The sequence below is a fragment of the Musa acuminata genome, chromosome BXJ1-1 (genome assembly GCF_036884655.1).
Source record: "Musa acuminata AAA Group cultivar baxijiao chromosome BXJ1-1, Cavendish_Baxijiao_AAA, whole genome shotgun sequence".
NCBI lineage: Eukaryota > Viridiplantae > Streptophyta > Magnoliopsida > Zingiberales > Musaceae > Musa > Musa acuminata.
This window is the reverse complement of record NC_088327.1, coordinates 5,610,980-5,626,609: the sequence shown is the minus strand read 5'-3', so window position 1 is coordinate 5,626,609 and position 15,630 is coordinate 5,610,980. Positions and strand designations below refer to the sequence as shown.

The window sequence follows — 15,630 nt, the reverse complement described above, 5'->3', positions numbered from 1 at the left end:
AATTAGGGAAATAGGTTGGTCCTTTCTGTGAGAGATTTTTCAATTGTAAATATTTTTATAAAATAAGATTTGAGTGAATAATATAAAGAGAGACTCATGAGATATTGTGGCCCTTATTATCTTTCATATCATAAGGAAAATTTTATATAAACGATTGTTGAATGAGCAATATCGATCTAATATAGTTAAAAATTAACATATAAAAAAACTCATGCTTTTAAGAAAAAAAGTTAAGATACTTGTATGAAAATAAGAATAAATCATTCACATGTATTAAGAAGATTTAAAAATATTATAGTTAAAAGAGGTAAGTCAATTAGCATATTAGTACAAGACCACAAAAATTTTACTAGAAAATAAAAATAAAAATAAATAAATACTAGAGAAAGCTACTAGAAGTGTATGAAGCTTATTTTTTCCAAACACTACCTCAGATCAAAAACTTGAGATGCTTAGGAATAGAACAACCAACATTTAATTTCGAAGGGTTCTTTTATTCATTTGGAAGTTTTTCTATACTTGGATTTCTTATCTCTCAAGCAACTTGACTTTTTTTGCCTCAGTATGCTTGTTCTTAATGTCATTTCTTCCTATTGTTAAAACTGAAAAAAGACAATTCCTACATTTACATAAAAGATAATTGTTTAGGATTCTTTCCATGAATAAGAACTTGAGGATATGATCCTTCAAAAAACTTGATTGTTTAAGCAACCTTGCCTTTTGCTTCAGTGTGTTTGTTCTTAATGTTATTTCTTTCTGTAGTTCAAACTGAAAAAGGAAGCTTTTAACTTCTTGGTGGAAGAAAATTGTCAGTTTAGGGCTACTTTCTTACTCTTAAGAGCTCATGATTTATCAAGGAAATGGTGGGGGATCAGAATTGATCCAATACCTCTTCAGGCACATTCAACTATGAAAATTTTCTCCATACAGCAATTCCAAATGACACAAGCAAAAAAGAAAAAAACAAGTTCATTCACCCACAGCTAGTGCAGCAAAGGAAGAATTCAATAGGGAACAGATTGAAGTGTTGGAAAAGGCATCATCCCAAACTAATTACGAACAAATTTGCAGGTTGTTCCAACTTGATTTCTGACAGCTGAAAATTATGAATAAACTTGTTAGGTAAAAGGAACTCAAAATGCCATGGGTTGAAGAAGATCACAGGAATCTTCAAAGATCTTATTTAGTGGTGAAGAGCCAAGACAGAGCTCACAGCCAAAGTCACTTTCTCCCAAAGTTACTTTATGTTAGATTGGACAATTCCACATTGGTCAAAGGATCCATCCTTAATGACGATTAGTGATGATTGAGATGACATCCATCCTGGGACTGACCTCCGAGTCTCTGATAAGCATATACAGGTGTGCAGAGGTTCAATCCAGACTGGAGTGGATACTTCTTCTTCTTCTTAGATGAGAGTACTATAACCTTATTAGTGAGTTTCCTTCCTCCTTAGATTCATCCAAGAGAAGAAGAAAAAAAAATAAAAGGCCTTGGATTGAATCAGTCTAGAATTATTAATCAAACTCATGCTTTACTTACTGCACAACCTTTAGGAATTAAATAAAATTTATTTTTTTTACTTAAAAAAAAAAACAATCTGTTGGACTTTTATTCCACTTTTTTTTTTAATCTCTAGTTCCATATACATATGCATACACCTTATATTAAGGTTTCATGAATAATATTATTTTTAGGTACTTTTAATCTTTTTTATGTGCTACGAAAATTTACGATAAGAATATGCACTAAAAACTTTGCTATATATCATTTAAAACATTAATACAAACTGTCTTTGTTACTCAGACAGGCCTTTACCATGAATCAGAGAAAACTAAAATAATTACATTTATGGAAAATAGTAAAACACCATGTAATATATTTTCATTGAACCCATTGTTATCTTCATCTAAAGAAATTGTCCTTGCAATATATTTTCATTGCATCCATAATCTTCAGTGATGTAATAATTTCCCCTCACTTTTAGCCAGTAAGACACTGACACATCTTTATGATGCAACAAGGGTTACTAGAAGATTTACTCCAATAGAATAGTACTACATGATGGATGGGGAACAAAACCCATGCAGGTGACATGAAAGCATGACTTAGGAAGAGCCAATAGCATGCTGATACCATTCACTATCTCAATCCCAACAACAATGTCTTTGATCCAGTGGAGGGAGAAAAACCAAAAGGTGATACATTGATGTGAGGCTATACGTCAGTGTTACAGATAGGGAATGCCACATTCAATGAAACAAATTGTGATTGTGAGGCAAAGTGACAACAAGCTGAAAGAGCTTAGAAGCCATATATCCATACACCTTTTTAAGTGCTTCTATTTATCAAAAGTTAATGATTGATTGCATTGTAGCGTTTGATGATCATCAAACGCAAGATAAAAATAAATGTTAAAAAATATTTAGATGTGAAGGTAAAAATAAAAATTAAGAATCTAAAGAATCAAGTTATATATATTTGATTTCTTCGATGATTTTAAATTCAATTATTTTCAACTATGATATTAGAGCCATAGTCGATCTATCCAGAGAGAGAGAGAGAGAGAGAGAGAGGTTCCACAGAAAGGGCACGACAAGGCATTGGACACTTCGGATTGGTATGTTCCTCTGATAACTGCAGATTAGATCGATAGAAAGAGAGTGATGTGCGTTAGATGTGTTATATGATGGAGGAGAACGACATCGAGTGCAGATTACGTGATGGACCTTTTTTGTTGGATGTCCTCTGCATGTCCATTCAAGTTGCATTGATTAACGTTACACCACCTCATCCTCTTCCTCCCTCTCCCATATGTGGAGTCCTGTCTGTGCTTCTTCTCACCCTCCTTTCATGGGGAAAAATAGACGTGCATCTGAATCGATTGAAAAGGCTTGAAGGTTGAAATATCTCAGATGGCAACAATAAAGAAACAGGAAAACCAAGAATCAAGAGCTTATCTGAATCCTTGTAGCATATTTTTTTTCTACCTATGAACTTAAATATAATTATATATTTTATAAAAGAAATAGAACTTTCAATATTCGTAATATATTCATCTGTAAAATGCTTTTAATTTATCACATAATTTTAATACTATTTTAACTCCTATATAATATCTTTTTCTTTTTATTCTCCTTCTCCTCCTCCTAATCGGTAATCGTCGGAATTTGGTGCATCATCTCCCTCATTCTCATTCCTGTACTATCAAAGAAGAAGAAGAAGAAGAAGAAGAAGAAGAAGAAGAAGAAGATGGAATCCAAGTCTTGTTGGTGGGTCTCATCCCCTCTCCTTCTGTCTCATACTCCATTTTCCATGGGAGTGTTATCTTGCCTTTTATAATCACATCAACATGACTTGTCTGTGAATCAATGGCTACTGGATGCTGAACGACATCTGAATCCTTCAATGTCCTGTGGTCCATTTCTTGTGTGGTCTGAGAGAGCAAAAGATGCTTTAAGACTTGTGCTCCTTTTTCATGCTCTTATTCATCAACATCTTCATCAAGCATGGACTCAAAATATGCTTCTTTCTTGCGATTGGAACTCCTTGCTGAGCTTACATTCAATTCTAAAAGTTCAAGCTTTCCCAGATTTAGAATTCTGAAACTGACCCTTGAGCTTGGTGCCAAAGTCATGACACATAAATGATGCATGAGATGGGTCATCTCAAATTAGGAAGGGAAAAAGAAAAGAGACGATGAATGATAGTAGTTTCATATTAGTCATAAGCTTATCTAAATTCCTTTATGTTTTGGAGGACGTGAGGGGTTAAGTTTATCTTGGATAAGCAAAATATTTATGCCCAATCATATTTCGACAGATGACATTATAGTTAATATAAAAGTCAAAAGTCCTCGATCGCCGATTGATGATTATGCTAAGCTTCAATTTTAAATAATTTTTGTTATGTGAAATATTTCTCTTAAATATCAAAAAGATCGATATATATATAAAGGAAACTGACTTAAGCATTTTCTCATTACACTTGTGCTTAATCCACTTCAGAAATCTAATTTAAGCATTAGAGATATCCAGACATCGAAGATCATATCGAAATCTCACCCAACCTAACGTTAATCTTAGTGTAAAACATTCGATATTGGTCTTAGTATAGATTAACTTCAGATTAAATATCATCAAATATATCAAATGAATTTGAAGATTTTTAGCGAGATCGACTCAAATTGGTCGAGCAATCTAAGTCAACCATCGACCTCTTTACCTATTCCTTAATTAGCTTTGAGCAATTCATTTAACATAATGATTTTTATCTAGCAATAATAGGACGGCTCTATCAAATTGTGAAATGAACTCTCTCTCTCTCTCTCTCTCTCTCTACATGTATATAGTCACTTCAACCCTGAGAAGCAACAAAAGAATACTACTACATCTCAGGAAATGAGAAAGATAACGTTAGGCAGCAGAAACGAGGCGGTTGAGCCGGACTTTGTCCGTTCGGTCTTGACCGAGCTACTCCTCACCTTCCTCTTTGTCTTCGCCGGGGTCGGCGCCGCCATGACTGCAGGTAATTAACCCAGCTTTCCATTTCTGAGCCTGTTATGTGTGCATGGTGGTGATGGCGACGGCGGTGGTGGTGGTGGTTGCAGAGGAGGTCGCAGGAGGCGAGGACCGGATCATGTGGGTGGTGGCGGCCCCGGCAGCAGCTCATGCGATGCTGGTGGCGGTGATTACAGCGGTTGGCCTCGATGTCTCGGCCGGCCACCTGAACCCCGCCGTCACCATCGGGTTTGCGACCGGCGGCTACGTCACCGTCGTCCGCTGCGTCCTCTACGTGATCGCCCAGCTATTGGGCTCCTCCATGGCCTGCCTTCTCCTCAAGTACGTTGCTGCAGGACTGGTAAGCTCGAGCACGCTTCCCTTATCACTTCCCCTTCTTCATTCCTCCTTTCTTGGTAATCAGCTGGCCAGAATCGAATCCGATCGTTGCTATATATCTCCTTTCTTGGTGACGAAGGATGCACTCCTTGCATACGTAATTGCTTCATTCGAAGCATGAAAGGTGTGTAGTTGAACATTATATGAATCCAAAGAGTATATTTCAAACAAGCATAGAGGAGAAGGGTTTGATTTGATTTGATGTTCTGCTTTCCAATTTCGAATTAAAATATGTTAATAAAAACAGCAAATTAAAATCTCAAATATAATTTAATAAATATTTATTTTCAATACATTACAGCACTAATCTTGATGCAGGATGTACTCCCAGTTCATGCACTTGCTGCAGGAATGGATCCGCTCCAAGGCGTGATCATGGAGGCCGTCTTCACCTTCTCCATGGTCTTCGCCGTCTACGCCTTGATCATGGACCCCAAGAAGGGCGCAATCGCCGGCTCCGCTCCCCTCCTCATCGGCCTCACCGTCGGCGCCAACTCCTTGGCCGGCGGGGCCTTCTCCGGCGCGTCGATGAATCCGGCGAGGTCATTCGGGCCGGCGCTGGCCAACTGGGACTGGACCAATCACTGGGTGTATTGGCTGGGGCCCCTCGTCGGAAGTGGCCTCGCAGGGTTCGCTCACCACCACCTCTACGTCGCCGGGACGCATGGCGTTCTCCTTCCCAAAGATGACGAAGTCGGCTTTTGATACTACTGATCTGTGTTGTGAGAATACTTCGTTACATGTGGATGAGACGGTTTCTATAACGCCATTCTACGTATCGTTTTGAAGTCTGTAAATAGCGAGCTTGATAAATATTCATATATGTCTAAATATTAAGATTCTTCTCATATATTCCTTTCATTGAATTCATCAAAAAAAAAAAAAAAATAAGTTAAATAATAAATCATATTTTTAATGTGTTTTCACTCCTTGCGTAGCGATAATTATAGGTTAATTTTTTATCCAATTACCAAAAACATTTCTCTTGTTGATCTTTTCCTGTTCTTTTTTCAAAGCATAGCCTATTTGTCATAATCCCTGAAATATATTATAAAAAGATATTTATATTAGTCTAAATGTCAAAAAAATATTTATACTAGCAACCTCATGGAGATATTATAAGCTTATTCAAATAATATATATATATATATAATCAACTAATACAAAAAAAATCAAATAAACATTCTTATTAGTTATATAAAAATATAAGAATAACCAAATAGAAAATTTTTTTATGGTATTTTTGAATAAACTTAATATTTTTTAACACGTTATAAGCCGAATTTAATAGATACTAGCTTATGTACAAAATAAAATTTTAAATAAGTATTTTTATTGAATTGGGAATAAGAACAACTAAACATGGATTTTCATGAGTTAGCGTGTGTTTGATAAGTTTACAATGTATTCTACTTATATTGCAAATCTATTCAAACATACTGTAATTGAGGAATTTGGCCGGTTCACTTCATGGAGTAGTTTAAATCGATGGATCGGTTCATCAAAAAGGACAAAGGTTGATGTTCTATCTTAAAATCAGATTGGACCAATCACTCGGGCCAATTAAATCGGAAACCACCTTTTTACTTGATTCATTAATTATATTTTTTTTAGAAGCATTTTATTATTCACAATTCCTTACTATCGACTGTCTCTTAAAAGAATTATTTTATTATTTATAATTTTTGTATTACTGATTTTATCTTTTGTTTGTCTCTCCATAATCTCTCTTTCTCTCTATTTTTTTTTTTTTATCTCACTCCCTATTGACATTGTCATCGTCATTGTTGCTATCGAGATGGCTTGTCATCATGATGCTACTTGCCTTCCCTTGACGTTACGATTGCAAAGGAAGAAGAGAAGAAAGAAGAATAGAATATTTATGTACGATTGTAAAAGAATAATTTAAAAATATTAATATTTTTAAATCTTTCATTTGAAAATGAAAATAAATACTTTCTTCTTCTTCTTTCATTTTCTCCTCCTCTTGTCATCTTCTTCTTTCACCTTAAAGGACGACATGGAGCGATGAAATAAGAGATTATGGGGAAAAAAATAAAAGAAAAGGATAAAATCGATGGATCTATTCATTTCCAATTTCTTTTTTGAAGCTTCACTTCAAATGCCATAAGCTGAAGAAATTTTCTACACTCGAGTTCTTCCACTTGAGACGTGGAAGATTTGTTAGGATTACCTTCTCGTTGTTGCCTACACATTTAAGACTTGCTAGAATTATCATCGTTCTGCACATTTAACAGATCATTTGCTTATGTTCTTCGAAGGTAGTCCCTCTCACCTCCATAATTAAATTTTGAAGCATGCAGTTTTCAAAGCTGGTTTTGGATGTAAGAAGAAGAGAATTAAGTTGGTTTATTTTGGACTAATGGAACATCAAATCTGCCAGGAGATTTGAACTTATTTATAATGCCAGATGGTTCATTTAACTATTGGATGCTAATTATTATCTCATAAACGATCATTTTATGTAGTTATATACGAAACCTAATTAATGTGCAAGCTGATGATAGATGATGAGTACATATTAATATAACGTCTTCACAAAAAGTGGGAGGAGTGTTCAAATCCATGCACAATCTTCATATTATTCTTAGCCACACTCAAACTATATCACTATTAAGCAACACTTTGTATGTACATGACAAGAGGCCAGAGTTCATGAAGCTAATATTGGCCTCCAGGAGATACATGAAAAATAACAAACATCAACTCCCAAGGCTAAAATGCATAAGGTTCAGCATTACTTTGGCAGAAGGTGGTTTGCAGAAAAAAGCATCATCATCTTACACAGAACCCACCTCTTGAAGCAGTTTCTGGTCAGGATCTACATTTGATATGCAGTGGTCTGGATTGGAACCTTTGTGATAGTGGATGCTATCATACTAAGTCGTGTCTGGATCATCACTGCCTTCTGAGTGCATGACAAAGCTCGGAAAGGCCATGCTTATGTCCCTGCAGAAACAATTCCCATATGCGCCAACACAAATGAGATCGAAATGGCATATCATTTTAGATATTAAGGTGGTTGGACACATTTAGCAACAATGAATTAGGGAAAACCGTTTTTTGCTAATAGATATGTGCGTTAAAATTGAACTATAACTAATTGATTCTTGTTCTTATTTTTAATTGCATTAGACATTCTTAGAACAGGAAAGTCAAGCATATATAAAGATGATGGTCACAGAGGACTCGAGGAAGAGATGCAGTTGATCGGTTGGTGAGTTTAAAGTCAGTCATGTCAAGATGCAACCTCAGAATCCACCTCGAAAGAGCAAAGTCGTGCAGGGCCCATCCCTGGTCATACGATCGACCAAGGTTTCTGATGAGACCACATCATCAATAAAGATGCACAAGGCCTACACAGGCTTTCTAACAACATTATGAAATGCCATGTCGCAACAAATTGGTCAAGCATAATTCCTAGAGAAAAATCTGAATAAGGCTTTTACCCAGTCATTTTTTGGGTGAATATGGCTTAAATTTTGTCACTTAAATATTCTTTCAACAGGTTCTTGTTTGAAATTCAGAAGTATAAGTTACCATGAACAGTTATAGTATCCGAGGTGGTAAGGAATCACTAAAATATTATGTGTAAGATGGCTGTTGCCGTTCACATCAGTGTAGAATGATCAAATGACTTGCTTCAGAATTCCCAAGAAAGGCTGGTGGTCTTAGACCATGTTTTTTTAGTTCTTGGTTAGATAGGGAGATCAGGGATCCTAGACCCAATGGTTTAATTTCCAAACATGTATTAGTTTTGATAAACCACATACTTCTCAGCTGTTGTCTTGCTACCTCTTATCTTCCTTGCCATTTCTTCTTTGCACTCTTTGTATTTTCTCTATTCCATTTTCATTTTGTTCTTAATATTCACCTTTTCTTAACTCAATATTTTGCTGTTAATAGATTCCACTCACCACAAACTTTTATTTATGATCTCTGTCCTCTGTTATTTTTAAATCTGTTGCAAGGCCTGCAGCAGCTGTTAGCAATAGTACAGATTTACCAACTACGATTAAATTATTTCCATCATTATTCAGCACTCTTTAGCTGCATCTCTTGTTCTGTTGTACAATGTTGTTTTCTTGGTAGATAACATTGCGGTGGCTAATTGTACTTCTTTATATTAGGATCTATATGATATTATAATTTGATTCAATTCCTGAAAAAATAATATAGACAACAGCTCTTTTTTTTTAATCAACTACTTCAAACTGGACATCCTAAAATGCTTGCAGGAGTAGCTCTTACTTGGTCATGCCTTATAATATGCTGCTTAAAGTCCACTGGCTCCATTATCCAGATGTAGGGAAATGATCACACTACCAAATATGCCTAGAGACTTTTTGATTACAGCAAAAGAGGAAAATGTTTGGAATTCATCCAAGAGATGGGATAATGAACCTACAATATCTAGTAGCTTCATCACAAGCCAACAAAAAGAGTCCAACCCAGGATGAACAAAAGCACCAATTATTCTTTCATGTATATGAGATTTTGATTAATAATTTGCTTATTGACAACATTTAAATCTTAATGGAACATTAAACCTACCATACATGACATAATCAGAAAATTCTAACCAAAATAATGTTAAGACAGATAAGAAGACAATAGATGCTGAAAGTGCGAAACTTCAGTTTAAGACTTACTTCAAGTATGGAAGAGTCATATTTCTGATCAAGGATGGATTTTTTTTAACAAATTCCCTCCATTCATCTAGATCTATCTTCCCATCGCCATTTAGATCTGCCTGAACAAAAGTCTACAAGAGATGGAAATAAGAATAGACTTTGACAGAGGAAGTTACAACAATAAATGATGTAATAAATATGAAACTATCTTCATTAAGAAGTTTCAATCTTACATTACCCACGATTGTCTCAACAATATCATTGGAAAGAAACACATCAGATTCATCGAGAAGAGCCAATACCATCTCCTTCAACTGTTAAAATCAACCAAAAAGAAGAATATTATTCTCAAATGAGATAAAGCATGACAACATTCAAAATAAATTATCCATACAGGTTTATTCTCAGTATACAAGGCATAGTCCAACAAACAAGCATTACACATTACTCCTAAAATAGGGTAAGCCAATAAATGCAAAATCTAAGGTATATAAAGTATGTAGTAGAATGGCATAAATTGGCTCTTCAAGTGATGGAACTTATATTGCAATTATGGAATCAACTCAACTCATCTTGCCACATTTCAAAAGCCATTGTTACAATGCTTATATATCAACATAGTTCTAAGAATCGGTCTCCTAGGTTATTGGCAGATGGACCACCCTAAACTGGAGGGTCCACTTCCAAAACGGAGATTATCATTTGGTAAGCCATGTAAACTGGGTATGCACCATCGCTTATTGCACTGCCAACTACTTTCGGCCTTTACTAGTTGCTTCTGGTTCTCCTCGGCCTTCTTGTATTCCTCTCCTTCCTCCTCCTCTTGCTCCTTCGCCGCCACTACTGATACCTTGTCCTCCTCTTCTTCTTCTCATCTCTATCCCACACCACCCCAACCCAACCCCTCCCACCCCCACCCCACCCCACCTTTTCATTTGTACTTTTTCGTGGTATGTCCTAGGGTACCATGTTGTCCCGGACCATTTGAGCACACTCACAATGTGCAAAGTCTTGTCTGCATAGCCATCAATCTTTTCGGTTTGTGCATGGTTTAAACAACATGTAACAAAGCTTGTAGAAGTCTTGGTAGCCATATTTTTGTTAAGTCATATGGTCGTTTCATCTTATAAGCGGTGTTCATGGGTGATCATCATGCGGAGGCAAAACTACCTTTAGCTGCAAAAACATCTCGGCATGTGGAAGAAAATTCATCGGTCATCAAAGCACCTTAAAACCAAAGCCTTAGATGACACAAGGCTGAATGGAGCTTTGTGTGGTGTTCAGGATTTGATTGTTTCATGGCCTTGTAGTCATGCACTTGTGAGTGGGGACTTTGCGAGCGACAGGCTAGCCTTGGACCCTTTGTCTCGTGATCATCCCAAACAAGCAAAGTTTGTGAATTTTCAATTGCTAATTATTTGTTGAGTTACGCTTATGTGATACTCAATCACACCTTGATGGAGTGCGGTGGCAGTTTGCCCGACATTTGCTCATCACTAAACCATTTTCTTTGTATGCAGATCTTCAGGGGACTGTTTGAGGTTATGGAAAAATTGATCTTTTGTGAGCAGGTGTGATAGGAGTGCACACAACCTAAGCAAAACCAGTTAAGTCTATGAACTATGTCAGCATGTAGGAATGGACCAGAGCCATACTGATCCAACCATGGACTGGCATGGGGCCAGTACTCAATTGAAAACCTTGCATAACAAATTGCTGGAGTTTGTGATAATCAACTTATGTTCTAGCTCTGACATTCATTAGACAAAGCCAAGAAAAATATAGCCTATGGTGGGTACTTAAGGACCGTTTGCTCAGGTAGGACTGTCCACCTTGTTTATTATGCAGTTTTGAGATCGTAGAACAGACCTACTCCCTTTACATGATCCTGTAGAAGGAACCAGATCAATGATGCCATACACAAAGTTGTATCCTTCTCAAAGACCACATAGTAAAGCAGAATTCTAAAACTTCTTGATTCATATCCAGTTTGGTGTCTGCCTTAGTCTAAGAAGCACCTATTAGAAGTAGTCTGAGTTGTGATAGTTATGGAAATCATCAGACTTTCAGATGTTACTGAATTATCATGCTGTAGTCTCTGTTTGAGAGACACCAAAATTTTAGCCTGAAAATCTTTTACAATCCTTTATAACAAATTCTTTAAAAAATGGGAAGTACCACTATATGAATAAAAACAGTTTTAGATACTTCATCAGCATATTTCTTCTAAGACAAAAAATAGGCTATGTTGGGGAACTCAAGATCAATCAGACAGATTAAGGAAGAATTTAGAGGCACATGAATATAGGCCTGACCACAATTCGGTTTGAACCAGAACCAGAACCGAACTGAACCGAACCGAACCGAACCGAACCGAAACCGAACTGGCCCAGTGGTTTGCCTATTCCAAATCGAACCGGAATTGGCCCCGGGCGGTTTGGTTCTGGTTCCTAGGTTTGGAAAACCAAAACAAAGCTAGCGATTACGATTCTGGTTCGAACCACTAATTCCATAATCTTAATTTTTTTTATTATTCAAAAATAAATTTATAATTTTTTATATTTAAATTTTTTTAATTAAAATTAATAAAAAATTGGTTGTTCAAACCAAAACCATCGATTCCGATTCTGAAACTGGCTCTTGTCAGTTCAGTTCTGGTTCTTGGTTTTGGGGAGGTTCCAGTAACTGGAACCGTGGTTAGGCCTACATGCATATGAGTGTCAATTATAATGCTACGTAAGATATTATTCTTTATGCAAAAACAACATCTACAATGATAAAATCAGAAAACTTAACATAGTGGTACTTGAGCATGTTGTACAGACAACACATAGAATATGCAGTTTTTTATATAGTTTTAACCATTTTTCAATATTCTATGATTACTTCTTTGTTTGGTACCTTATAGGAGTTCTAAACCTTAGTGATGTTTCACAATCTTTGCCAACAAAATGGAAATATCTAAAAATTTGATACACAGAAAAAGATACCAGTTGTCCAGGTGTTCTGCGATATCATATGATAACAAATGGAATCTAAGAGAAACAAGAAATGACACTCACCTCCTCACGCTCTATGTAGCCTGTTTGCCTTAAATCATACAATTTAAATGCAACTGCAGGGATAAAAAAGAACATTATTGAGGCATAAGCTATATTTGAAATTGCATCAATAAGAAATTACTAATAATAAGTAGACTGACTAAATCTGATTTTGAGAACTATCACCAGCTGATCTATTTCACTTTGAAGACCAGACTACCAGAAGGCATGATATAAAGAATTTCGTACATGCAATTTTCTCAGCTTTGGGAGTATTTGGGTGAAAGATGCTAAGTGATCGAACAAATTCTCCAAACTCAATAACCCCATTGTTTTTTATGTCAAACAAATCAAACACCTGCAAAAAATTTAAAATATGACATATCATATTTCAACTATGAATCACCTTTATTTTTGAGAAGTACTTCCATTAAGTTTGTCAGTACAAAAAACAATCATGTCCTTGTGACAAAATGGAAAGAAAAGAAGGATAAATCATAAAACAGTAGATTCAATCAGATAAATAGAAGCCAACTGTTAACAGAAAATCCTTGGATAGATAATTAGAGTAAACAAGTTTCAATTATAAACCATCATACTGACCCTGTCGGCAAAGAGATTCTTCCTGTTGCTGTTCCTGAATAAAGCAAGCTGAAATTCTTCCTGCTCGATGAGATGATCTAAGAGTAAATATACAAAAGCAACGAAGAAAATAAGGTATTGTGTTGTAGGTCAATTGCTAAGCATAGTAAATACCTTGTGGATAAGTCCATCCTTGATTATTGAAAAGCTCAACTTTTTAAATAGTTCATAGAGTGCTTCTACTTCATGTACAGTGACTGCCATGCAATACAAAGAGATGGTCATTTTGGCAACACATACATAATCAACATCAACAATTGCTGTACTGCCCGAAATGGTATGGTACGAGCGATACGTATCGGTCCGGTCATGGACCGATACACAGACCACCCCGTTTCGGGCAGTCCAAATTAAAATAATAAAAAAATCAAAAAGTGGTGGGGTCCAATCCATTTCAGCATTAAAAAAAAAAACGGATCAGGGCTCTTCTTGAGTACAAAGCCGTAGCGCTGCCTCTTCATCGCTTTGCCACTGCGATGCTGTACCGGTGCTACTTATTTTCCGCTTCGCCGCTGCGATGCTGTACCGGTGCTACTTATTTTCCGCTTCGTTGTTGCAGTGGCACTACCTCTTCGTCGCTTCGCCGCTGCAGCAGCACTGCCTCTTTGCAGCTGTAATGTTGCTGCTTCCCTTCAATGCTACTGCTGCTTCCCAAGTATCACTACACTTCTTCTTCTTCTTCCTTTCTCCTTCTTCCTCTATTCCTTCATCGGCCCACCCTCTTCAACCTCTTTCTCTTCCACATCGAAACACCGATAAGCACTGGCATACCATGTGCTGATACATTGGTACAAACTGGTATGTACTATTCAAACAGATTGCCAAAGTGGGTCCGGTACCCGAGAAGGCAAACCTTGGTCAAGATACCATAAGCTCTTAATAAATCGTATATGCTGCACTTGTAACTGATAAGAAATTCGAGCACATAATAAAATACTGGAACATTTGATACAAGTATAAGCAAAACGTCAAGTGGGCTGCTATTGGCCAAGAAAATTCAAGAACATCAACATGTATCAAAAGTGAAGTTTTGAATAAAAAAATGTAACTGAGTCCATGGGTTTTGTTCCAGTATCTTCAAAATGCTATAATGGATGAGAAGGCAAACAACATCTTGTAATGGCACATCATAAAAATACACAACAGCAATGTCTGGGAATTATTAGAATGTTAGTGTGAAATATTACACAACCATGATAAATGACAGAAAGTTTTAGGGAAAAACAAAAGGAGAAAAAGAGAAATGGTAGATACTTACAAGCTGTTTCAGAAGCAAGTATAATGGGATCTTCGTACCCAGGTGGGTGTTTGACAACATGCTTAGAAGACACACAACCCATCGAACCTCAGCAAGCAGAAGCAACTAAGTTTAATTATAATGTCTTGCTTCAGATAAGCACCTGAGACTCGAGTGGAGAAAATCCAATTAGATGCAACATACAGAAACAGAATCAAATTACCATAGATCGACATAAAGTGGAAAGATGAGTGTTAATCAAAAGAAATTAAAATTGATGGAACACAAGACTAAGAAGTCAAGTTGCTTCAGCTAAAGGACTTGTGTGATCTGAACTGGTCAGAAAATTCAAGCACAAAACCGTATTTTGTGAAAGATTATATAATCACACGTATCAGATGAAATGAATGATCATATCAAAGTCAGCTTTGAGATAATTATCTTCCTTTCAATTGCTTCTGTGTGCCGAAAATTTGCTTGTACGTTCATATACCAAAAGAGAAGGAGAAGGAAATCAAAATTATATCATGAAAGGCAAAATTGACAGAAGCTGCAAAGTTTAGAACTTTAGCAGAACGAATACCGATACGAGATAGAAAGACAATGTGATGTTTCATTTCATTGGGAATCTCAAACTTGTTCATGCATGGGATTGATCCATACACAGCTAGAACTGCGATATCAGGATCACCATAGGCCACATGAACTAGGTAACCTGACCCCATCCGAATCATGTTCGAAAAATTAGCCTAAATGCCAAAAGGATCAGTTTTTGACGCACCCCCAATAAGCCTGGAGCTAAGGGCTCGTGTCTGGTATGCGTTTCCTCAGAAAACGAAGGAAGAAGAAAAAAGCTTCCTTGGAAACACCGCTTAACATTGACATCAGAGGCTAAACAAGAAAATCAAGGAAAAGAGAAAACCATGGAGAAATCGAAAGGAAAAGAAACCGAAGAAGAAGAATCAAGAGGAACCGTATCGAATCGAGCGAGATTGACAACGAAGAGAGCAATGGTCTCAACCTGTGAGAAGACGGTCTCCGGGGCCGTCGAAAGAAGACTCGGAGGTCTTCCGGGAGCGGTTGGACGGAGCGGGAGTCCCAGAAATGGGGATCTTCTTGGGCTTCTCGTGCACCACTGCTTGGCTTCGCCACTCTCT

General features: G+C 36.7%; 2 protein-coding genes across 2 annotated transcripts; one reads left to right on the top strand and one right to left on the bottom strand.

Moving 5' to 3' along the window:
• Positions 1-4,367: 4,367 nt before the first annotated feature.
• Positions 4,368-5,746, top strand: LOC135680153 (aquaporin TIP4-4-like). Its single transcript, XM_065194142.1, has 3 exons — positions 4,368-4,527; positions 4,610-4,860; positions 5,217-5,746. The coding sequence occupies exons 1-3, from the start codon at positions 4,401-4,403 to the stop codon at positions 5,601-5,603; spliced, it is 765 nt and encodes a 254-aa protein (XP_065050214.1). The 5' UTR covers positions 4,368-4,400; the 3' UTR covers positions 5,604-5,746.
• Positions 5,747-7,500: 1,754 nt separating this feature from the next.
• Positions 7,501-15,630, bottom strand: LOC103986456 (calcineurin B-like protein 4). Its single transcript, XM_009404482.3, has 9 exons — positions 15,495-15,630; positions 14,495-14,636; positions 13,351-13,433; positions 13,198-13,257; positions 12,844-12,952; positions 12,616-12,668; positions 9,787-9,867; positions 9,572-9,684; positions 7,501-7,868 (listed from the first exon to the last, which is right to left on the bottom strand). Exons 2-9 carry the CDS (start codon positions 14,574-14,576, stop codon positions 7,799-7,801), a joined length of 651 nt encoding a protein of 216 aa, XP_009402757.2. The 5' UTR covers positions 14,577-14,636; positions 15,495-15,630; the 3' UTR covers positions 7,501-7,798.